At 42.5% G+C, this 26,055-nt stretch overlaps 1 protein-coding gene across 1 annotated transcript in view; it reads right to left on the reverse strand.

Annotated features, from left to right (window-relative positions):
* SPTBN1 (spectrin beta, non-erythrocytic 1) overlaps positions 1-11,651 on the reverse strand; it is a 173,852-nt gene extending 162,201 nt beyond the window's left edge. The window contains exon 1 of the mRNA XM_060187644.1: positions 11,489-11,651. Within this exon, the coding sequence (XP_060043627.1) occupies positions 11,489-11,636 (148 nt within the window). The 5' untranslated portion in view covers positions 11,637-11,651. The remainder of the gene's footprint in view (positions 1-11,488) is intronic.
* Between the last annotated feature and the right edge of the window lie 14,404 nt (positions 11,652-26,055).

Consider the following 26,055-nt stretch of genomic DNA (forward strand, 5'->3'; position numbering starts at 1 on the left):
TCAAGCATAATGTCCTGAGTTCAATCCCTGGTAGCACATGTACCAGAGGAGTATCTGGTGTTTTTCTTTCTCTTTCCTTATCTTTCTCATTAATAAATCAATAAGTCTTTTTAAAAGATATGGATATGTTTAAAGGCAGTATGGCTAGCAGATGCAGCCACTAATAGTTGTTACTTGTTCTAAATATGTGATATAAAGGTAACTACTGAATACTTTCATTTTAATTCCCTATGACTCTCCACTGTTCTTGAGTTTCCCAGAGTTGTTTCTTTTGCCATGACGATAACTAAGCTGAAAGGTTCTCCAGCAAAATTTCAGCTGATGCATGATAGCTCCTCGAATAATCTCATTTTATATTTGTCTTTTTTTTTTTTTTTTGTCTCCAGGGTTATCACTGGGGCTCAGTATATGCACACATCTACAGGGTATCTTTCTTTTAATCCCCTAACCACAAGCAAATGTAAACCACAATATGGCCTTTGTATGTTTAAAACTTTCAGTGATTTCCCACTTCACTGGGGATAGAATCCAAAGTCTTTACTCTGGCCTCCAATGTCCTCCCAGGTTTATTTATTATTTATTTTGTCTCTAGGATTATCGCTGGGACTCAGTGCCTGCACTACTCCCAGAGGCCATTTTTCCCATTTTTGTTGCCCTTGTTGTTATTGTTGTTGAGTAGCACAGAGAGAAATCCAGAGAGAAGGGAAAGACAGAAAAAGGGAGAGAAAGATAGACACCCACAGACCTGTTTCACCACTTGTGAACCGACCCTCCTACAGGTGGGAAGCTGGGGGTTCAAACTGGGATCTTTGTGTCAGCCCTTGCGCTTCTCACTATGTGCGCCCAACTCAGTGTGCTACCACCCAGAACTTTTGAATGTGATAACAAAGATTAAGTTTTTTTAATTTTTATTTATTTATTTATTTATTTATTTTTACAAATTTCAGAACACTTTATTTCAGGAAAAAATGCAAAGACAAGTAAAGATAAAACAAAAAAGCCACTTTGAAATGAGCAGTAAGTATTTTGGTGTATAAAATAAAATTTTTAGGTGCCAGGCAGTGATTCATCCAATTAACTACACATATTACAGTGCACAAGGACCCATATCTTTTTTAAAAATTTAATTTAATTTATTTATTCCTTTTGTTGCCCTTGTTGTTTTATTGTTGTAGTTAATATTGGTGTCACTGTCGTTAGATAGGACAGAGAGAAATGGAGAGAGGAGGGGAAGACAGAGGGGGGAGAGAAAGATAGACACCTGCAGACCTGCTTCACTGCCTGTGAATCGACTCTCCTGCAGGTGGGGAGCCAGGGGCCCGAGCAAGGATCCTTCCGCTGGTCCTTGTGCTTAGCACCACCTGCGCTTAACCCGCTGCGCTACCGCCTGACTCCCAAGGACCCATATCTTAAGCACCTGGTCTCTACTTGCAGTGGGGAAGCTTTACAAGCAATGAAGCCATACTGCAGGGGTGTGTCTATCTGTCTGTCTGTCTGTCTCTCTTTCTCTCTCACTCTCTCTTTCCTTTCTCTTCCGGTTGCTCTTTGTCCTATCAAGATAAAAATAAATAAATAATAATTTAAAAAGGGCTGCTGGGAACAGAGTGGTAGACTTGTCATCTAGGCTTTAAGCCCTAGTTATAGCCCTAGTGGCAAAATAAACAGATTAATTTAATTTTAGGGGGGCCAAGAGGTGGCACAATGAATAGGACATCAGACTTGGAAGCATGAATTCATAACTCTATTTTATGTAAATATATATCTGTATCTATATCTATCTATATATATATCTATACCTATCAATATCTATCTATCTATATATATATATATATATTTTTTTTTTTTTGCCTCCAGGGTTATCACTAGGGCTTGGTGCCTGCACTACAAATCCACTGCTCCTGTGGATATTTATTTATTTAATTTAGTTAGTTTTTGATAGGACACAGAGAAATTTGAGAGAGAAGACAGGGGGATAAAAAGACAGACACCTGAAGACCTGCTTCACTGCTTGTGAACCGACCCCCTTGCAGGTGGGGAGCCCGGGGGCACGAAATGGGATCCTTGTGCCAGTCCTTGCGCTTTGCGCCACGTGCGCTTAACTCCCTGCGCTACCGCCTAAGGCAGTGGGGAGACTGAAGATTCAGAACTCTGGTGGGGGGAATGGTGTGCATTTGAACTCTTGTTGACATGTAATTCTATAATATAAAAAATTAAAAAATAATAATAAAAGTAAAAGATTTTAAATATCTAAATTTTATTTCACTGTTTATGAGTTTTGCTATAAATATATTAATTCTAATTACTTTTAGCAATATTTCTAGTTTATTGTCACTCTTATAAAAGTGACTTCTTCCTCTGTCTCCCCTAATTATGTTGATGCAATATGTGTGTATATACATATATATATATATTCATGTATTATCTACATGATCTATAAACATCGATTACTTATAACAAGAAAACATTTACCCACCACTCTTAATTTAACAAATTAAAACAATGTTTTTTTTGTTTTGTTTTGTTTTTGTCACCAGGGTTGTCACTGGGGCTTAGTGCTGGCAACTACAAATCCATGCATGGCTCCTAGAGCCATTTTTTTTTCCTTTCTATTTTTATTTGATAAGACAGAGAAATTAAGAGGGGAGGGGAGGGGGGAGAGAAAGACAGACACTTGCAGACCTGCTTCACCACTCAGGAAGCGTTCCCCCTGCAGGTGGAAGGACCTGAACCCAGGTCCTTGGTTACTGTGATATGTGAGCTTAACTGGGTGTGCCACCGCCCGGTCCCAGCAATGTTTATTTAAAAGAAAAGACTGGTTTCCAGGAAGTCCAGCTTCTAGTGAATCACTTTTTTTTTTTTTTAATCATACTCGTGTCCCACACTGATGAGGCAATTGGGCCAGTGGTCAGGAATGTGGGCCTGCCACCCTGGGGTGAGTGAAATCATTTACAGAGTGTATGACAAACACTTCGCAGCACGGCTCTGCCTGTCGGCCAAAATGGGCACAGCATCTCTGTTACACAACAGGAGAGATCATTTCTCTTATCTTCCTTATGTGTCAGACACATACAATATTTTTTTTTTAATTTTTTATTTATTTTTTCCTTTTTGTTGCCCTTGTTGTTTTATTGTTGTAGTTTTTACTGTTGTTACTCATGTTGTTGTTGTTGGATAGGACAGAGAGAAGTGGAGAGAGGAGGGGAAGACAGAGAGGGGGAGAGAAAGACAGACACCTGCAGACCTGCTTCACCGCCTGTGAAGTGACTCCCCTGCAGGTGGGGAACCGGGGGCTCGAACCAGGATCCTTACACTGGTCCTTGCGCTTTGTGCCACGTGCGCTTAACACACTGCGCTGCCGCCCGACTCCCCAGACACATACAATCTTAGGTGTTAAGGATATCTCTCATCAGTCTCAAATATAAGAAAAAAAATAAATGGCAATTATCAATATCAGTTCTAAATTTATTTATTTTTTTGGTTCCAGTCACTAGGACTCTGTGCTGGCACTGCGAATCCACTGCTCCTGGCGGCCTTTTTTCCTTTTTCCCCCCCATTTTTTTATTAGATAGGACAAAGAGAAATTGAGAGAGGAAGAGGAGGAGATACAGAGGAGAGAGGAAGATAGAGACCTGCTGACCTGCTTCGCAGCCTGTGAAGTGTCCCCCCTTGCAGGGGATTGAATCTGGGTCGTTGTGCTTGGTAATATGTGCCCTTAGCTGAGTTCACCACTGCCCAGCCCCATTATTTTCTAACATTTCTCTCCAAGTTTTACAAGCTGATGATCTGAGGGATTCCCTCTTCACCTACCTGTGTGAAGAAGGTGCTTTTTGGATTCAGTTTTTCTAAACTTTGAGGGAAAAGCTGTGATTTCCAACCTCAACACATCCTGCTTCAGTTATACCACGCAGGTGGGTTAGTTTGGTTCCCTGTTCTTCACTTGTCTCTCTCCATACTTGATGTTTCTGACAAACAAACAGCAGAAGGGGGATGACTGACTGAGCTATGACACAACAAAAACTGAGGAGGATGGAAAGACTCAGAGCCGACTGGCCTGGCCGAGGAAAGTGATCTGACTCAGGCCTGATGTTTTTGTTTTTAAAGGGGACACGTTGGGTTATGGGAAATAGCACAGTGGTTTAAATGTCAGGCTTTCATGTCTGAGGCTATGGAGATCCAGGGTTCAATCCTCAGCAACACCATAAATCAGGCTGAACAATACTCCAGTTAAATAATTTTTTGTAGGTGGCGCAAAGCGCCAAGGACTGGCATAAGGATCCCAGTTCAAGCCCCCAGCTCCCCACCTACAGGGCAGTCACTTGACAAGTGGTGAAGCAGGTCGGCAGGTGTCTATCTTTCTCTCTCCCTGTCTCCCCTCTTCTCTCCATTTCTCTCTGTCTTATCCAACAATGATGACGACATCAAGAACAACAACAATAACTACAACAATAAAACAACAAGGGCAACAAAAGGAAATAAATAAATAAATAAAAATTTTTAAATGCACTTTTTAAAAAAAATTTATCTTTATTTGTTTATTGGATAGAGACAGCTAGAAATTGAAAGGGAAGGGGGAGACAGAAGGACACTTATAGCCCTGCTTCACCACTTGTGAAGCTTTCCCCCTGCAGGTGGGGACTGGGGGCTCAAACCTGGGTTCTTGCGCATGCTAACATGTGCGCTCAACCAGTTGTGCCACCACCTGGCCCCAAATGCACATGTTATATATACATCATGTTAGAGAAGCCAACCCCCTGGGAAATATCTCACTGGCTTAGCACTCTGACAGTAAGGTATCCTATTATTCAATTCAGTTTGGACTATCCCAAATAACTATCCCATAGTGGTGGGTGGGGAGGGCACTCACTACAGATGTCAGCAGCCAGTCCTCAGACAAGCTGAGGGGATCCCATGACCAACTCCTCTCAGGCTCAGTAATTTCCTTGAACTCACAGATATCATATAGATGGGTCCCTCCTTCTCCCTCACCTTCCTCTCCACCTCTCCCTCCTCTCTTTCTCCTTTCTCATCTTCCTAACAGCCTGGGCAAGGTAGCATGGGAGACAGAGCTCACATCATCTCAGGGTGCATCATCCTCCAAAACACACTGATGTCTTCCCCAAATCCGAAGTTCTCCAAATCCCCGGTGATCGTGCAGGTGTCACCATGAGGGCATAGTGATTTATGCCACTAGTCACTGGACACTGAGCTCAATTCTCAGCCCCTTTTTCCAGAGGTCGATGGGGAGGGATAGAATCACCTGGTCTTTCCAATAACCAGTCCCATTCAGAAACTATTAAAGAGTCTAAGTCACTGTCAGCATAATCCCAGATATGCTAAGAGGGGCTCCTATGGACATCAAAGGACACAGAGGGATTACATGGATTTTAGGAACTAGAAACACAAAGACCAAATTTATTTTTTATTCCACCAAACTGCGTTAGAAGCAATTCCTGAAGATGAAGGCAAGTGAAACTGAACCTAAGAATGGAGGGAGGAGGGAGGAGAGAGGAGGGAGAGAAAGGAAGGGAGAAAGGGAGGAAGGGAGGGAGGGAGGGAGGGAGGGAGGGAAAGAAAGAGAGGGGGGGGGAGAGAAGGAGAATACTAGAGCCCAGTCTAATAACAAGAAATACCAGTAAGTTGGGTAAAGAAATACCAGTAAGTTGGGTAAAGTAAGTTGGGAAAGAGCTAGTGACCAGTAGTTTTATCTCACCTAAAATCACTCATGAAAGAACACGACACAGGTGGTAGTTACGACACAGGTGGTAGTTAGACCCTCCATGCATGACGCACTGCACGGTAAAAAGATGAATTCCTGCCTACTTTCAACAAGTCACCTCAAAACTGAGAAGACTCAACAAGGAGGACACTCTAGAGTCAACCAGGAAACTTGATACACACTTTTCCCAACTGAAGACTATCCACGTCAGAACCCTCATTTGTAACAGAAACCCTAAAGAAGTGCTTCCTCACTTGAGCCTAGTGCTTATCCCTCCCAGTGCCCTGAAAGGTCTGAAAGCTACTTCTCTTTTCTTTTCTCATAGTCAGGCAGCCAACTTTCTCTATCACTCCCACATCAGAGCTCAGTACTGTAATTCTGCCTAAACTTTATCTGGATCTAGATGTCACTGCCTCCGATAGACACGGACTAGGCCACCAGCAACACTAAGACTCCAAGCCAGTCTCAAAATAAGCTTTGTCACCATCAGTCACACCAGTATCATCTTTGAACCGTTATAAACACAAATTTTCAAGCTTTTTCCTAATTGAGAAGTGGGGGCCCATGTAATTTGAGTTTCAATGTACCTTCCAGTTTATTCTGATTCTCATTCAAATTCTAGAATCACTCCACTAAATACTGCAGAGCTGTGTTATTCTTCATGTTACCACCACATAAAAGTTCTTAAAGAAGCCAGAGACTTTTCTGTTCCCCACAACTGGGAAACTGGTACGATAATCTTTTCTGTGGCTTGGGAAGTGGCATAGTGGATAAAATGCTGGACTCTCAAGCATGAAGTACGGGTTCAATTCCTGGCATCACATGTACTAATAATACTCTAGCTTTCCATTTCATTAATAAATAATTTAAAAAAACATTAGTGATTTAATAATTATTAACAAGATTATAAGATAACAGGGGTACAATTCCATACACTTCTCACCACCAGAGTTCTGTGTCCCATCCCCTCCATGGGAAGCTTCCCTATTCTTTATCCCTCTGGGAGTATGAAGCAAAATTATTAAAAAATTTTAAGATAAAATTTCTACTAATAAGGGCTGTATTTCTGTAGTTCTAGATTCACTGAAAACCATTCTATTTTTTGTTTGTTTGTTTTTGTTATTAACTGAAGCACTGCTCAACTCTGGTATATAGCAGTTCCAGGAACTGAACCTGAGACCTCAAAGCCTCAGGCATGAAAGCTTTTTGCATAATTATTAAGTGATTTACAATCTGAAAGGCATTTTTTTCCCAACATAATTTCATCTGGAGGCAGTCTGGTTTATCTTAATAACTTGTCATGGTTACTCATGAATTCTTCTAGGCCACAGCATCCACTTCTGAGCTTTTGTAAGTTTTTTAAAACAAGTCTGAATTACAACCAATACTCTAAAGCAATAAACTTTGAGCCATTTTGTATCTTACCGAGTATAGAAAAATAGTTAAATGGGGGGTCGGGTGGTAGTGCAGCGGGTTAAGCACACATAGCGCAAAGCGCAAGCACCACTATAAGGATCCTAGTTCAAGCTACCAGCTCCCCACCTACAGAAGGGGCGCTTCACAATCAGTGAAGCAGGGCTGCAGGTGTCTGTCTTTCTCTCCCCCTCTTTGTCTCCCCTCCTCTCTCTTTGTCCTATCCGACAACAACAACATCAAGGACAACAACAAGGGCAACAAAATGGGAAAAAATGGCCTCCAGGAGAAGTGGATTCGTAGTACAGGTACCCAGCCCTAGCAATAACCCTGGAGGCAAAGAAGAAAGAAAGAAAGAAAGAAAGAAAAAGAAAGAAAGAAAGAAAGAAAGGAAGAAAGAAAGAGAGAAGGAGAAAGAAAGAGAGAGAGAGAAAGAAAGCTAAATATTCACTTTAGTGTCATTTTGTCTTAGTCACTTATTAGAAGTATAATCTTGGATAAGCTACTTATCTCTGTGTGCCTCAGTTTCCTCAGAGGGAAAATGCCCTGGGAAATATAGACAACTGACAAATGATACAGATTACCAGGTAATCTAGAAAAGATCAGATACAAAGATATTCACAGTATATAAATATCAATAAAACCCTCCTTACACGAAAGCGACATAGTCTGGGACACTGGAAGGAGAGAGTTTCTGAAAGAGGTACATGATCCATGTCATAATTAATCAGGTCAGCAAGTCTGATCCCAGGATCTTGATAGTGTTACCAGGAAGACAGATGTGCCATTTCCTGCTGAGTGTCCCATAATCTGAAGCCTGGGTCAGCCATTCTGGGACTGCAGAATGCATAGATCTTGCCTGAGGTAAGTGTCCACACTAGAAAATAAAGCCTCAAACTGGGGAAAGATAAAGTGGGTCCTGGTTATACCTTATCAAGGTAAGTCTTACTCACAGGTCAAATATGTTCACCATGTGGCCAGTGTATTCTTTTTTGCTCAAATCACTTTTTTTAAGACATAATTTTTCTCACAGGGTGTTTTCTTTTTTAATTTGATAGGATAGAGAGAAGATGAGAGAGGAGGTGGAGAGAGGGAGAGAGAGAGAGACACCTGCAGCCTCACCACTTGCAAAGCTTTCCCTCTACAGGTGGGGACCAGGGACCTGAACCCAGATCCTCGAGCATGGTAATGTATGTGTTTAACTGGGTACACTACCACCTGGACAACTGAAATCCTTTTGTATTAGGTTTCCTTCTGCTTACAGTCAAGAGAACTACAAATGGTGCATCCTTTATAATAGGCTACCATGTAGAGGTACTACTCCACAAGTAAACCATATTCACAATAAGCTTACCTACCTAACTTATAACTTCAATTTATTTACCCTAAGGTATTAGGGGGAAACACATATGCCTACTTACCTCACTTAGAAACCATCTTACTTGAATTTTCCAAGTACAGATGCTAGACCCATGTTAACCCTTTACTTGTGTCCCTATTGCAGTTGCCCTTTGCTGGTTTTCTGGGCAATTTCCTTTTCTTTAATTTCTTTACTGGGGGATTAATGGTTTACAGTTGACAGTAAAATACAACAGTTTGGGGAGTCAGGCGATATCGCAGTGGGTTAAGTGCACATGGCGTGAAGCGCAAAGAATGCCTAAGGATCCCAGCTCCCCACCTACAGGGGAGTCGCTTCACAGGCGGTGAAGCAAGTCTTCAGGTGTCTATCTTTCCTCCTCTCTGTCTTCTCCTCTTCTCTCCATTTCTCTCTGTCCTATCTAACAATGATGACATCACCACCACCAACAATAATAACTACAACAACAATAAAAAACAAGGGCAACAAAATGGAAAATAAATAAATAAATACAACAGTTTGTACATGTGTAACATTTCTCAGTTTTCCACGTAACAATTCAACCCCACTAGGTCCTCCTCTGTCATCATGTTCCAGGACCTGAACCTTTTACTCTGATGCAGTACACCAACTCCAGTCCAAGTTCTGCTTTGTGTTTTCCTTTCTGTTCTTGTTTTTCAACTTCTGCCTGAGACTGAGATCATCCCATATTCATTCAGAGCAATTTCAAAGCAAACTCCCTACTATAGCCAGGGCCACCATGAAGGTGTGCACTGGGCATACTACAGCCATAAGGCAGTGAGAAATCACAAAAGTAGGGTGTGCACCTGCTAATCTTATTAGTCACTGACAAAACTCAGCTGTTGTAGCAGGAGATGTGCTCTCAGCAGAATCAACTATTATTTTTTCAGATCTAAATCCTCTGTAAGTGATAGGAATTTAACCACAGTTGCCGAGAGTAGGCACTCTAACCACTCAGGTCAGATCATATACCACAGGCAGTAATAAAGATTAACTTGAAATATTTCTGAATAAAGGTACAATATGCTCCCATTATTTTGGCATAGCATATACTTTGATTATTTGGAAATCTGGGATGTGCCAAAAATAACAAGAATTCTCATTAACTTAGGGTGGCTCCTCCTAAGCACACTTTTAAATCATATTTTATTGGTATTCAAATTGTGATTTACAAGATTATAAGACATATGTATAATTCTTTTTTTTTTTTTATTGTTGTAGTTATTATTGTTGGATAGGACAGAGAGAAATGGAGAGAGATGGGGAAGACAGAGAGGAGGAGAGAAAGACAGACACCTGCAGACCTGCTTCACCGCCTGTGAAGCGACTCCCCTGCAGGTGGGGAGCCGGGGCTCGAACCGGGATCCTTATGCCGGTCCTTGCGCTTTGCGACACCTGCGCTTAACCCGCTGCGCTACAGCCTGACTCCCAGACATATGTATAATTCTATACCACTCCCACCACCAGAGTTCTGTGCCTCTACTCCCCTTCAAAGCTAACCACCATAGTCTTCCCAAGATCACAGATAGTGTTTGAGTATATATATATATTTTTTTCAAGTTCCTATGTTTTAGTTCTCTATATTCCACATGAGTGAAATCATCCCATAGTTGCCTTTCACTTCCTTGCTTATGTCACTAAGCATAATCACTGCCAGTTGCATCCATTTTGTACCAAAGGACACAATATAGCCTTTCTTAACTGCTGAGTTTAGTACTCCATGGAATATATGTCCCATGACTTTTTTTTGTATTTATAAAACTCAAGTGAGTGATTTTTATTCCATTGTTAAAAAAAACTTTTTCCCCCTCCTTAGTCTAATTACTCCTCATAGTGTTATTTTTTCTTTTTTTTTCCCCAGATATTTTAAGCATTTAATTAGAAAATGAAATGGGGGTCCAGGCGGTAGCACAACGGGTTAAGTGCACATAGCGCAAAGCGCAAGGATCGGCACAAGGATCCCTGTTTGAGCCTCTGGCTCCCTACCTGCAGGGGAGTCGCTTCACAAGCCATGAATCAGGTCTGCAGGTGTCTGTCTTTCTATCCCCCTTTCAGTCTTCCCCTCCTCTCTTGACTTCTCTCTGTCCTATCCAACAACAACAGCAATAACAACAACAAGGATAAACAATAAGGGCAACAAAAATGGCCTCCAGGAACAGTGGATTTATAGTGCTGGCATCAAGCCACAGCAATAACCCTGGAGGCAAAAAAGAAAAAAAAAGAAAGAAAAAGAACATGAAAAATGAGAAAAGAAATGGTGCACACTAGTGAAGCACATGGGCCATTTGGGCAAAGATAGATGACCCCATGTGGAAGATAACGCTCATTTGTATTCATTTCTCAGGACCTGTCCTCACTCCTTTTCTAAGCCACAACTTCACCTATTACAACTTCCGGGTGTCCTTTCTTTTTCAACTCTTCCTTCTCAGATAAGGGAAATGAGGCCTGACTTCCTCAGGTGTTCTCCAAATTCTCTTCCCTCTTAGTGATGAAGCAAAAACAAAGGTTCCTGGACATAAAAGTCCTGGGATTCAATGGAACTGGAGTTTAGAGCCCTCTGGTCATCTTCCCCTAACGTTTCTCCCTCTGGGAATATGGACCAAAATTCTTTTTGGTATTCAGAAAGGAGCAGTTCTGGTTTTTGTAATTCAAGGCATATTTTTCTCTGCATAAGATCCAAGTTCAAGCCCAGTCTTCACCGCACTGAAGGAAGTTTCAGTACTGGTGTCTTTCCATCTCTATCTGGTAAAGCCTGTTGGGAGCAATGAGTCTAACATTGATGAAAAAGAAACAAACAAAAAAAAAAACGACACTCTTCCCTGAATCATTTTAGCCTGTGGACTGGCAGTTCTCTAAAAACAAAGCTGACTTCTGAAATGGTCGAGTAAGGGGTGAGCTGGCCTTGTGAGGCAGAGTGGATGACAATCTTAAAAGGAACTGAAGGCATCCTAGATCTCTTGTGACAGGGCACAGGGACTTACCTGCCAGAGCCTTGATGCGGGACCGCTCAAAGAGCCTTGCCGAGCTGTTCTCATTGTCCCAGTCATCCACGTCCCAGCGGTTGTTGACATCGCTGTACTGCTGCTGGATTTCAATGTTGTCATAGTCTGTGGCCACTGTGGTTGTCATCTTGAACTATTTCAGCTGCTCCTCCACATCAGTTCCTTCTTTAAGTTCTGCACATAGAAAAGGAAAAGTCTATTTAGATGCTGAACTTGCACGCTGGAGGTCCCTGGTTTAAACCACAGCACCACACATACCAGAGTGGTGCTCTGTGTATCCTTTTCTTGATTTGAAAAATTCAGCCCATCTTACTGAAGCCCCAGGAGCAAACAATTCCAAAAACTTATCATAAGTTTTTTTTTTTTTTACTGAGATGCTTGTTTAGTGAAAGCCTTGCTCACTGTCCATAAAAACAGTGTGGACCTGGATCAGAATTCACTAGCCTAGTCACTAGAGTTTATACACTAATAAAGCCAGGCCACCATCCGGCAACATAAAAATACTGGATTCATTCTTCACATCTGCCAATGTATAAAGAATATGAAGCCATATATACTTTATTTCTGGATTGCTACATAAAATAAGCATTTCCTCGTGTTCTAGTAAAGGATCAGACACATTACATGTGACCAACCAGGTTCCCATGGCAAATAAATTAAGCTGGTGCAAAATAACTGTGGCTGAAATATAGCAACAGTTGGCACTACAAGGCACAGAACTGCTCCCATTTCTGTCACAGGCAAGTTATCCTACATGTTCCTAAAGAAAAAGAGATGAGTCCATCTTCCAACAAGTCACACCTGTAATTCAAGTAGTCACCTATCTCTACTCAAAGAGAAACACCTTGAATAGAGGCCAAATTAGGATTCCTTCCAGGCAGGCATAATCTATTCCAACAATCTAAAAATTAAAAAAATATATTATCTTTATTTATTTATTGGATAGAAAGAGCCAGAAATTGAGAGGAAAGGTGGGTAAAGAGGGGAAGAAAGAGAGAGAGAGAGAGAGAGAGACCTACAGCACTGCTTCACCACTCGTGAAGCTTTCACCCTGCAGGTGGGGACTAGGGACTCGAATCTGGGTCCTTGAACATTGTAACATGTGTGCTCAATCACATGTGTCACCACCTGGCCCCGTAACAATCTAAATTTAGCAGAAGATTAAGTTTAACATCTACACTAGCAACGTATTGCTAAGACTTTCATAAATACACACAAATTTAGAAACCTAAGCCAGTGAAGATAGTCAGTTGAGAGTGGTCTTTACCTTTGGGAGGTAGGGACGGATGAAGCAACACATGTTCCCCTCCCCCAAGTTACATACACCTGTGGTCCTTACAATGGCTTTTAACAGAGTCATGACGCCCCCTCCCCCCACACCCCAAAGAAAGCAGTAACACTGTCATGTAGCCTTTGAACTTGGAGACAGCTGATTTTCATGACTCTCCAAGCCGGAGAAGATGACACCTTGGGGGTGGGGTATACAAAAGCGCGACTCTTTTCTAATTTCTAAAAGTACGAAATATGTGACTTCATCCAAGTACAGGTGAAACCTACACACCAAGTCTCTCCATGTTCGTTTTGACTATTTAGTGCCACCTGCTGACCAAGGAGAACAAGTTACACCAAGATGGACACAGGGCAAGAAGTCACCTGTGCTTCAACTCCCACAGCACCTGTTCTGACTACAGCTCTTCCTCCTGAGAACCTATCTCCCTGCCTTCCTACTGACTTCTCCCCTAAAAGTCCACAACAGCTTGCCATACATTTCTCAGCAAGTGTTCATCTTTCCCTTAAGCTTAAATTTAGACAACATAGGCGTGTTTTCCTCCAACTATTCTTTGCTAATGCATTAGTAACACCATTGCTCTTTAAACAAAGAGAGGAGTGGGAAGAGGCTCTACCTGTCCAGGGGTGGGGGGATGGCACTTGAAATTGTTTGGTCTGGTCCTGCCAATGTAAATGAAGTTTTTTTTTTTTCACAGCAGTGCTAATTTATAAGTTGGTACTAATTTCTGATAACCATGTATGGGAGTGAATGATGTCATAGATATGCAAATGACCCCTGGCAGAAAAGAGGTTCCATGCCTCTGTACTCATCTATTACTCTCTTTAATATTTTATTTATTTATTGGATAGACACAGAGAGAAATCAAGACAGATGGGGGAGAAAGAGATGGAGAGAGACAAGAGAGATACCTGCAGCATTGCTTCACCACTCATGAAGCTTTCCCCTTGCAGGTAGGGACTGGGGGCTTGAACCAGGGTCCTTGGGCATTGTAATGTGTGCACTCAACCAGGTGTGCCACTGCTTGACCCCTACTAGTCTCTTTACTACAGAAACATCAATTCAATACTTCAGCTATTCTTTTTTATTTGGATATATTGTCAAGAATTGGGTATCAGACTTTTTTCTCCAGTCTTCTCCATCTGTCCAAAAACAATATATTTGTCAAACAGTTGGATTTTACATAATGAGGGTAAATTTAAAAAAATTTTTTTCAGGGTAGGGCCAGGCAGTGGCACACTTACCATGCACATGTTACCAAGCACAAGGACCTAGGTTCAAGCCCTTGGTCCCCACCTGCAGGGAGGAAGCTTCACAAGCAGTGAAAATGGTCTACAGGTGTCTCTCTTTCTCTCTTCCTATCTGCCCTCCTCACCACTCCCATCTTAATTTCTTTTTTATATATATTTATTTATTTATTCCCTTTGTTGCCCTTGTTGTTTTATTGTTGTAGTTATTCTTATTGTCGTCGTTCTTGGATAGGACAGAGAGAAATGGAGAGAGGAGGGGAAAACAGAGAGGGGGAGAGAAACATAGACACCTGCAGACCTGCTTCACCGCTTGTGAAGCGACTTCCCTGCAGGTGGGGAGCCGGGGGCTCAAACCAGGATCCTTACACCAGTCCTTGCACTTTGCGCCACCTGGGCTTAACCCGCTACGCTACCGCAGGACTCTCCTCCCTTCTTAATTTCAATAAAAAGAGGTGGGAAAAAAAAAAAGGTCACTCAATAACTCAGGTGGCAATAAAAAATTGCTGGGCAATATTAAGGCAAAACACACCCAGCAAAGCCAACATGAAGGGGTGTCCCATGTGCCCATGGCATGGGGGTCCCAAGAAATGGGGGTCCAGCATGCTCCTAAATTCTACTGCCTTTTAGTCCACTTCACCAAGGAACCATGGCAGCTATATGGGCAATTACAGCATCCTTACAGGTGTCCATTGGCATTTATCTATTGGGGTCTAGGTTTTTCCCAAATGTAATCAGTTCTGAGTGCCAAAGGTCAGCGAAGTAATCTGTAATTCTTTTCCTTTCAGAGCCAAGATTTCCCAGCTGCACAGTTCTACCTCTACTGGTGAACTTTCTTCCTAGCTCTAGCTGGAAGGTAGAAAGAGAGTGAAGAGAGAAGGAGAGACACTGCAGCACTTTGTCACCTGACACCCCCATACAGTGCCTGTCCTCACCTAGTCTCACCTAGTCCTTGAACACAGTAATCCCGCAGTCTACCAAGTGAGCCATCTCCTGGCCCCTCAATCTCTTTTTTTTGCTTTTCTTTTCTTTCTTGCCACTAGGGTCATCACTGAGGTTTGGTGTCTGCATGACCTCACTGCCACCACTCCTAGTGGCCTTTTTCTTTTGATAGAGGGTGAGATAGAGATAGAGAGAGAAACAGAGATAAACAGCGACAACTGAAACACTGCTCCAATGCTCACAAAGCTTCCTCCCCTTGCACGTAAGGACTGGAGTTTGAACCCAGGTCCTTGAACATGGTAAAATATACACACTGACAGCTAAACCATCACTTGACTCCTTAATCTGTACTTGTTAAATACCTGTGGAGAGAGGCGGGTGGGGGAGGGGATAGAGGAGGGCTGGCCATTCTGGAGCTCTCTGTCTTTTACATCCGCCATTGGGAAGGCTTAAAAGGACTACGTAAGGTTGATATGAGCCAAGACTGTGTCTCCTCCCAGAGAAGTGTTCTCACGGACTCACTAGTGAGCTTAGTTCCTCTTCTATTTGACTTGACAGTGTACCAGGAATTCATTGAACAATCCTTGAATAAATTAAAATCAGTAAGTCTTGGCTATAATCTGGATAACATTCACAGGGTTTGTGGCTAGGTCTAAAGAAAATGGTTAGACGTGGAATCTTTCTCTCGTGTTAATAGATAAATATTTTTTAAAAATATTTATTTATTCCCTTTTGTTGCCCTTGTTATTTTATTGTAGTTATTCTTGTTGTCGTCGTTGTTGGATAGGATAGAGAGAAATGAAGAGAGGAGGGGAAGATAGAGAGGGGGAGAGAAAGATAGACACCTGCAGACCTGCTTCACTGCCGCCTGTGAAACAATTCCCCTGCAGGTGGGGAGCCAGAACCGGGATCCTTTCGCCGGCCCTTGCGCTTTGCGCCATGTGCGCTTAACCCGCTGCGCTACCGCCTGACTCCCATCTTTTTTTTTTTTTAAGTACATCCCTAAGGTAGACACAGGCTGGGGATATGGATTGACCAGTCAATGCCCATGTCCAGCAGAGAGGCAGTTATAGATGCCAGACTTCCCAACTTCTGCACCCTATAGAGATCTTTGGTCCATACTCCCAGAGGAATAAAGAATAGGAAAGCTTCCAATGGAGGGAATGGGGTAGAATATGACACTCTGGTGGTGGAAATTGTATAAATTGTACCCCACTTATCTTTTTGATCATTATTAAATCACGAATAATAAATTTAAAAAACAAGCTGAAAAATAAAACACTAAGCAGAACTTAGACTGGAGCTGGTGTATTGCACCAAAGTAAAAGACTCGGGTGGGGGTGGGGGGGGTTCAGCTTCTGGAACATGATGGCAGAGAAGGATCTAGGGGGGTTGAATTGTTATGTGGAAAACTGAGAAGTGTTACACATGTACAAGCTACTGTATTTTACTGTTGACTATAAACCATTAATTCCCCCCAGTAAAGAAAAAAAATGTACATTTCTATTTTCCTAGCTCATAACAGTAAAGAAAAAAAAAGTACACTTCTATTTTCCTAGCTCATAATGCTGTATGTAAAAATGAGTGAGTCATGTCCTACCACCCAAATTATCTCTTCTCACCCTATGTCTTATGAATTAGTGTTGTTAAAATTTCGGAGGCTCTTGCCGGCCGGGCTGGCTTCACGGCGGGTAACAGAGACGCGGAGACAACGGCTGGGCAGGGAAGCTGTATTTCTTTATTCAGGAACAACGATTCATAAACTAAGACAAACTAATCACCAAACAGAACTCCGCTGTCTCTTTGCGGCGGCACAAGAACAAACCAATGTAAAGCATACGACAAATTAGAATTTTCCAGTAAGAAAAAAATCAAAAGCATTATCATTTCCTGCTTCAGTAAGGCAAATGTTTACTCTTCAAAATGGTAGATCAAGACAGAAGTTAATAATGAAAACGATCATCCTCGTCCTATGAGGCAAAGAGTTTCCTATGATGTGATGTGGCATGTGTTTCCTTTTTTTAAAAATTTCTTTATTTAAATTTTTTATTCTTTATTTAATTTTTTTTAATTTCTTTATTTTTAAATTTCTTTATTTCTTTATTAATGTTTACTTTCGACAATAAATACAATAGTTTGACCTAGTGGGGGTTGTATTTTTATGTGGAAAACTGAGAAATGTTATGCATGTACAAACTATTGTATTTTTTTGTGATTATATTTTTCAATTTTTTAAAATTTCTTTATTGGGGAATTAATGCTTTACATTCAACAGTACATACAATAGTTTGTACATGCATAACATTTGTCAGTTTTCCACATAAAAATACAATCCCCACTAGGTCCTCTGTCATCCTTTTTGGACCTGTATTCTCTCCCCCCACCCACCCATCCCAGAGTCTTTTACTTTGGTGCAATACACCAATTCCAGTTCAGGTTCTACTTGTGTTTTCTCTTCTGATTTTGTTTTTCAACTTCGTGGCAGGTGTTTCTCATAAGGTCAAAACAACCAACAAAGAAACTGGAGGAGGGCCCAGCACTGGCGCACATAGTAGGAAGCACAAGCACCCGCCCAAAGATCCCGGTTAGAGCCCCAGCTCCCCTTCTTCAGGGGTTCACTTCACAAGCGGTGAAGCAGGTCTGCAGGATTATATGGCAGCTACCTCATGTCCAAATTCTCCCTGGCCAGTGACGTGCAGTTATTACCTAAGCATCGCCCAGTCAGTGACGGAAACCGAACTCATGATTATCCCCCTTTTTTCCTGTCCCTCCCTCACTGCCTACCCTCTCCTGCCTGCCCCCTCAGCCAGAATCCTTGAAGTCATCGTTTCTTCCTTATTATTATTATTTTATTTTTTATTATCTTTATTTTTTAGATAGACAAAAATCAAGAGGGGAAGGGGAGATAGAGAAGAAGAAAGACAAAGCGATGCCTGAAGCACTGCTTCATCACTCACAAAGCTTTCTCCTTGCAGGTAGGGACCGGGGTGGAACCTGTATCCTTGCACATTGTAACGTGCAATGTGTGCTTAAGCAGGTGTGTCAGCACCCAGCCCCATTTCTCCGTTTTTTAAAAATTAATTCTCATCTTTATTTATTGGACAGAGACAGAAATTGAGAATAAAGGTGGAGATAGAGAGGGAGAGAGACAGAGAGACACCTGCAACATTGCTTCACCACTTGCAAGGCTTTCCCCCTGCAGGTGGGGACCAGGGGCTCGAACCTAGGCATTGTACCATGTGTGCTCCACCATGTACTCTAACATCGGGCCCCTCATCATTTCTCCTTTTCTCATATACAGGTCCCAACTCCTGAAAAATCTCATGAGTCAGCTGACTCAAGCAATTTATTCCAGGGCCTCACCTCCAAGGTAACCTGGAAACCATTCCCTTGTGTTACCACCAGGGGGACCTTTCTGAAATGTAACTACCAGTTTATTCTCAACACTAAAACCTGCCAGATGCTAAGGATGCTGAAAGGCCAGACATGTTTATTTAGGATCAAAGAACTGCAACTCAAGGCAGACGACCAGAGGACACTGATAAAGTATGCTTTATTAAGAGTAAGTGGATCGGGGGTCCAATGGTAGCGCAGCGGGTTAAGCGCACATGGCGTAAAGCGCAAGGACCGGCAGAAGGATCCCAGTTCCAGCCCCTGGCTCCCCACCTGCAGGGGAGTCGCTTCACAAGCGGTGAGGCAGGTGTCTTTCTCTCCCCCTCTCTGTCCTATCCAACAACGAACGACATCAACAACAATAACCACAATAAGGCTACAACAACAAAAGGGGGGGGAAGGCCTCCAGGAACAGTGGATTCATAGTGCAGGCACTGAGTCCCAACAATAACCCTGGAGGCAAAAAAGAAAAAGAAAAAGAAAGTGGATCACAGTCTGGGAGGTGGCACAGTGGATAAAGCACTGGACTCTCAAGCAGGAGATCCTGAGTTTAATCCCAGGTATCGCACAAATTAGACGGATGCTCTGGTGTTTTCTCTCTCTCCCTTCCTCCCTCCCTCTCACAAATAAGTAAGTCTTTACAATAACATAAAGAAATAAAAGTAAATAAAAAAGTAAGTGCATAGATCCCTCAATAAAGTGATACTGAAGTCAGAAAAAAAAAAATCTATCATTGCTCCTAGGCTGCAGAATATAGAGCTCTGTGCTTTCAGGATAACAGCCAGAGCCCTCTAAAGACAGCTGAGATGCTTCATTTCACTGGTGGTGGTGGGGATGGGGGCCCCTACATGCTTGTGCATCTCCTGAGGGTGAAGTCCTTGTCTTGTCTCACTTCTCAAACTGCTCTCTGGAGTAGCTAGCTACTCTTTCCCACAGCTCCCAGCTGGGGTGTTATCTCATTCCAGAAGCCACTTCTGACCACTCACACCTGCAACTGGACTGAAGGAGACCGTCTCAGAGAGCTTATGTCTCCATCTCCTTCCAGAACCACTTATGTAGCTCATATACCTATGACTCACCACTGTGAGGTCCATAACCACAATCCTTTGTATCAGTCTTCTATTTGCCGCAGTTAACAGGCCACAGGCTCTTTGAGTCATATGCCCATTGTAATATTTTTCTACCTCTCAACTCATATTAAGGGCCTGAAAACATGAAATACTTGCTATTTATTTATTAATGGGCAGGCAGGCAACACCCCAATCACAAAGTGAAAAAAAAAAGACAAGAGTAAAGACAAACACACTTTCAGTTAGGTGCTTTTCCTGTGTACATATAAAATTTAGCTTTTTGGCGAGGGGTGGGAATCAGGTGGTAGCACACTGGATTAAATGCACATAGTACGAAGCATAAGGACATGTTCAAGGATTCCGGTGTGAGTCCCTGGTTCCCAACCTGCAGAGGGTTTGCTTCACAAGCAGGTGTCTCTCTGTCTCTCTCCCCCTCCTCTCTCAGTTTTTCTCTATCCTGTAAAAAAATTTTAGTTTTGAGGCCAGGTGGTGGCATACCTGGTTAAGTGCACATAGTACTAAGTGTAAGGGACAGTGCATAGATCCTGAGGGTAAGCCCCTGCTCCCTACCTGCAGGGGAGACACTTCATAAACACTGAAGCAGATTTGCAGGTGTCTTTCTCTCCCCCTCTCTGTCTGCCCCATCCCTCTCAATTTCTCTCTGTCCTATCCTATATATATTATGGAAAAAATGGCCTCCAGGAGCAGTGGATTTGTAGTGCTGGCACTGAGTCCCAGAGATAACCCTGGAGACAAAAAATAATTAAATAAAATTTAGTTTTTTTTACCAATGAAAAGAATTTTTTTTTCAAACTACTCAGATTCAGAAAGTAAGGCAGCAATGAGCGAATAACTAGAATGTACTAAGTCCACATCAGGAAAAAAAATAATCAGGATTCATAAATGAACAAAGGAATGCACTAGACCACTTCAGTCTTCCAGCCCTATCTTCTAGCTCATACAGTCTTTATGGGCATGGGCATGAGACTGTCCCCTAAGAATGAAGAGTCATTCTGATTGGGGGGGGGGGATATAGCCTTTTAAAGCACAAAGGTACAGTATGTTTATGGTAATAACAATTCATGGGTGGTAAATCGGGATGTGTGTGGGGGGGAAATGTCTAAATAGTCCTGGTGGAGGAAAGGAATAATGAAATGCTAGTTAAGAAACACTCCATATTAAAGAGAAGACACCGTCATCTTGAAGGCAGGCCCTTAGAAGACAGAAACGAAGAGTTTATCTTATTGTATCAAATCATTAGAATTCCATCTACTTCAGGTCTCTGATTGAAAAATTCAGCAAGGTCACTCTCACTGTCATTGGCCATCTCCATCAGGAACTACCTAATGGACCCCTTAGTGGGCCCCTACAAGACCCTGGCCTTAATGTGGATCAACAATGGTAGAGACTGTCCCATTCTCTGAAGGGAGTCTGGACCAATATTCTCTACCACTCGAGGAAGATGGGTCCAGCAGTGGATGCAGCCTAGAACATTTGTAGCTAAGACCACAGAATGTGAGCTCAGACCCACAGGGATGCAAAGGTCACACAGGTTCCTGCACTGATAATATAGGCCCACTGATAATATAGGCCCTGTTCCAGCATTCTAGTCCTATTTCCAACTCTGACACCATCTCTCCAGACAATACCTTTGGCCTATCTGCATGTTAGCTGTTGGGCTCAGACAAAAATTAGTAAAAATATAACTAAACTAGACCGACTAGCTTCTTCGAAAATGGAGGCCCCAAATCTCACCTGCTATACTTCTGCCTTTAGGTTCCTGATTATTAAACTATTTTTTCTGCTTTATATCTTAATGCTTTTTCAACCACCAAGTTGCAGATGCTACTGTGACACCAACCTGACTTCACTGGGCAGACGAACTCATCAATGTATCCTGGACCCCCACCTCTCTAGAGCCCCGCCCCACTAGGGAACAAGAGAGACAGGGTGGGAGTATGGATCCACCTGCCAATGCCCATATTCAGCAGGGAAGCAATTACAGAAGCCAGACCTTCCACCTTCTGCATCCCATAATGACCCTGGGTCCATACTCTCAGAGGGATGAAGATTAGGAAAGCTTTTAAGGGAGGGGATGGGATAAGGAGTTCTGGTGGTGGGAACTGTGTGGAACTGTACCCCTCTTATCCTATGGTGTTGTTGATTTTCTTTTATTTTATAAATAAATTAAACAAAATTAGGGAGTCGGGTGGTAGCACAGCGGGTTAAGCACAAGTGGCGCAAAGCACAGGACCAGCATAAGGATCCCAGTTCGAGCCTCTGGCTCCCCACCTACAGGGGAGTCGCTTCACAGGTGGTGAAGCAGGTCTGCAGGTGTCTACCTTTTTCTCCCCCTCTCTGTCTTCCCTTCCTCTCTCTATTTCTCTCTTTACTATCCAACAACAATGACATCATAAACAATAATATTAACTACAACAACAATAAAATACAAGGCCAACAAAAGGGAATAAATAAATAAATATAAAAAATTAAAAAAAAAAACCACAAAACTTCTACTAGTGACCTGGGAGGAGGCACAGTGAATGAGGTATTGAATTCTCAAGTATGAGGTCCTTAGTTTGTTGTGCCACCATGATGCTGTGGGCACTCTCTTTCTGTGCTCCCTGTCCTCTCAAAAATAAATAAATCTTAAAAAGAAAGGAAGCCTTCTGCGATAAACTGAATGTCTGTGTCCCTTCACTAAAAAAACAAAACCCAAACATTCACATACTAAATCCAAAAGTCCACTATGGCGGCATTGGATATTGGGGGTTGAGAAGTGATATGGTCAGGAAGACATAGCTCTTCTAAAGGGGATTAGTGTAGTATCCTTACAGAAAAAGACCCCTGAGTGGAAGCTCATTCCTTCCACCATGTGAGCCCTGGAGGAGAGGGGCCTCAACAGAATTTAATAGAAGGGAGGGAGGGGGGAACAGCTGCCAGGAGCAGTGGATTCTTAGTGCTAGCACCAAGCCTTAGCAGTAACACTCGTGGCAATAAAAAAAAAAAATTAAAAATATTTCAATGAAAATGACCATGACTGACTTTAATATGATCACTATGGCTAAGAACTAACTACTAATAGTACAACCAAGAATGCATCTTTTTTTCTATAAGATAGAATATATATATATGGGGGGGGCAATTTATGAGGTGGGATAGTAGATAAAGTGTCCAACACTCAATCATGAGGTCCTGACTTCCTTTTTTTCTTTCTCTCTTCTCCCAGAGGGGGAACCACTGGCTTCTGGTGAGAATGGGGTTTGAACCTGAAGCTCTGTCTGCCTCAGAGTCCATATGTAGGGCCACTACACCAGGTCAGCACTCAGCGGTCCTTTTTTAACTGATTTAATGATGATTGACAAGATTGTGGGATACGAGGGGAACAATTCCATACAGTTCCCACCACCAGAGTTCCATATCCCCTCTCCACCTTAGAAGTTTCCCTATTCTTTATCCCTCTGGGAGCATGGACCCAGGATGATTATGGGATACAGAAGGTGGAAGATCTGCTTCTCTGCTGGGCATGGACATTGTCAGGTTGATCCACACCCTCTGCCTGTTTCTATCTTTACCTAGTGCAATAGAAACTTCACACTCTGAAGAGGTGAAGTTCCAGGACACAATGGAGAGGTCATCTGACAGGGAAGTGAGGATGGCATCATGGTAGCATCTGCAACCTCGTGGCTGAAGAGCATTAAGATATAAAGCAGAAAGCAGAACGAGTTGTTTAATAATCAGGAACCTAAAGGTAAGAATATATCAGATGAGATTTGGGGTTTTCATTATGGAAGAAGCTGGGAAGTCTATTTTAGGTATATTCCAAGGGGCCCCTGGCTTTACTAATTTCTGCCTGAGCCTGACAGCTAACATGAATGTGGGCTAAAGGTATTGTCTAGGGAGATGGTGTCAGAGTTGACAATAGGACTAGAAAGCTGGATCAGGGCAGAAAGAAGGTCCCAAATATGGGGAAAGCATATAAATATTGTTAAGTGTAAGAGGTCAGTTCTATCCCTGGCATCACATGTGCCAGAGTGGTCCTTCTGGCTCACTCCCTTTTGTCTCATAAATAAATAAGTAAATATATAAGTGTTTAAAAACATATAGAGGAAAACAGGGCATCTGCCTAATCCTTCATTTAACAGAAAAAATTGCACACATAACAGTGAAATGTTCAAGTCTTCCTGTTTTTTAGACTAGCTTTCCTTTGAAAATAGCGCCTAGAGCTCAGCAGGGGCTTAGAAACAATTGTGAAAAGAACATGGCAGGGTGACAGACTCAGCAACCTAACTCCAGGACAACACTCTTTATTCTGCCTCAGAACTATGCACCTAGGCCTCGGCAAAAGGCTCACTGTTGTGTAAGGGTCAAATATGTCTTCATTCCAGTTCACTTAGAAAAGTATCCTTTTTAATTAAATAATTTTTTATTATTTTTTAAAAATATTTTTATTTACTTATTATTGGATAGAGACAGAGAAACTCAGAGCGATGGGGGAGATAGGGAAAGAGACAGAGAGACACCTGCAGCCCTGCTTCATCACTTGTGAAGCTTTCCCTCTGCAGGTGGGGACCAGGGGCTTGAACCTGGGGTTGTTTTTTTTTTTTGCCTCCAGAGTTATTGCTGGGGCTCGGTGCCTGCACCATGAATCCACTGCTCCTGGAGGCCATTTCCCCCCTTTTGTTGCCCTTGTTGTTGTAGCCTTGTTGTGGTTATTATTGTTGTTGTTGATGTCGTTCATTGTTGGATAGGACAGAGAGAAACAAAGAAGCGGGGAAGAGAGAGGAGGAGAGAAAGACAGACACCTGCAGACCTGCTTCACCACCTGTGAAGTGACTCCCCTGCAGGTGGGGAGCCGGGGGCTCGAACCAGGATCCTTCGGTCGGTCCTTGCACTTTGCGCCACCTGCGCTTAACCCACTGCACTACTGCCTGACTCCCAATATGAAATATTTTAAAGAATCATTACTCTTTGCAAGATGATCTACGTTCTATGCTTGTCTAATATCTAAACTACCAACGGTTTAAATATTACTATTAGTTAAATTTTCTCAGAGAGCACTTCAAACCACTTCCACTCCGTGGCTTAATGCTTCAGCATCAAGCCTGACCCTGGGTATGCTTGGTAAATGTTTCCTGAACTTAGTGATCTGTAACCTTGCAAATGAAACGAAGAAAGGTCATCTAAAGATGCTTGAAAGAGAGAAGGGATAACTTAAAAATACTTATTTACGAGTGACAAGAGAGTTACTCTGGCACATAGGTGCCACAGATCACATGCAGGACCTCATGCTTGGGGAGCAAATGCTTCTTTATTCACTGTGCAGCCCAGAACATATTTTTACATGTGTGTGTGGGGGGGGGGGAGAGAGACCCAGAGAGCATGTGATAGGGTAACCACCACCACCACCACTGTTGTTATGCTCAACAGAGTTTAAGCTCCACATCACAGAAGGATTGTTTTCCCCCCAGGTAGAGATCAGTGACTAGATAATTAAGAAATGTTCCTTGTTTACAGTTAGTGGTATTTATATACTTTCCTCATATTTGGGAGCTTCTTTCTGCCCTGACCCAGCTCTCTAGTCCCATTCCCAACTCTCACACCATCTTCCCAGAAAATACTTTTAGTCCACCTGAATGTTAGCTATAGGGCTCAGGGAAAAACTACTAAAGGCATGGGACCTTTGGAATATATCTAAAATGGACTTCCTAGCTCCTTCCCACAGGAAGACCCCCAGTTTCATCTGCTCTATTTCTATCTTTGAGTTCCTGATTATTAAACACTTTGTCCTGCTTTATATCTTACTGCTTTTTAGCCACCAAACTACATGGCACCATGACACCATCTTGACTTCCCTGGGCAGATGACCTCACCAATGTATCCTGGAACCCCACCTTTCCAGAGCCCTACTCCACTAGGTAAAGACAGAAACAGGCTAGGGTTATGGATCAACCTGCCAATGTCCATGCTCAGCAGAGAAGTAATTACAGGAGCCAAACTCCCACCTTCTGCACCCCATCAAGAATTGTGGTCCATACTCCCAGAGGGATAAAGAATAGGGAAGCTTCCAATGGAGGCGATGGGACACAGAACTCTGGTGGTGGGAACTGTACGTAATTGTACCCAATTTTTAAAAATTATCTTTATTTATTTAATAGAGACAGACAGAAATCAAGAGGGAAGTGGGAGACAGAGAGGGAGAGACACAGTGAGACAACTGCAGCCCTGCTTCACTACTTGTGAAGCTTTCCCCTTGCACGTGGGGACTGAGAGCTCAAACCTGGTTCTTTGTGCATCATAATGTCTGTGCTCAACTAGCTGTACTACTACCCGGCCCCTACAATCTTGTTAATCATTATTAAATCACACACACACACACACACACACACACACACACACACACACACAGACACACAGAATGTACCGTGGTCCGGGAGGTGGCACAGTAGATAAGGCAATGTACTGTCAAGCATAAGGTCCTGAGGTCAATACCTGGCAGCACATGTACCAGCATGATGTCTGGTTCTTTCTCTCTCTCCTCCTATCTTTCTCATTAATAAGTAAAGAAAAAATTTCACTAGAAATAATGTACCTTGTTGTTAAAGC

This window comes from Erinaceus europaeus, chromosome 3 (assembly GCF_950295315.1).
Source record: "Erinaceus europaeus chromosome 3, mEriEur2.1, whole genome shotgun sequence".
Classification (NCBI taxonomy): Eukaryota; Metazoa; Chordata; class Mammalia; order Eulipotyphla; family Erinaceidae; genus Erinaceus; species Erinaceus europaeus.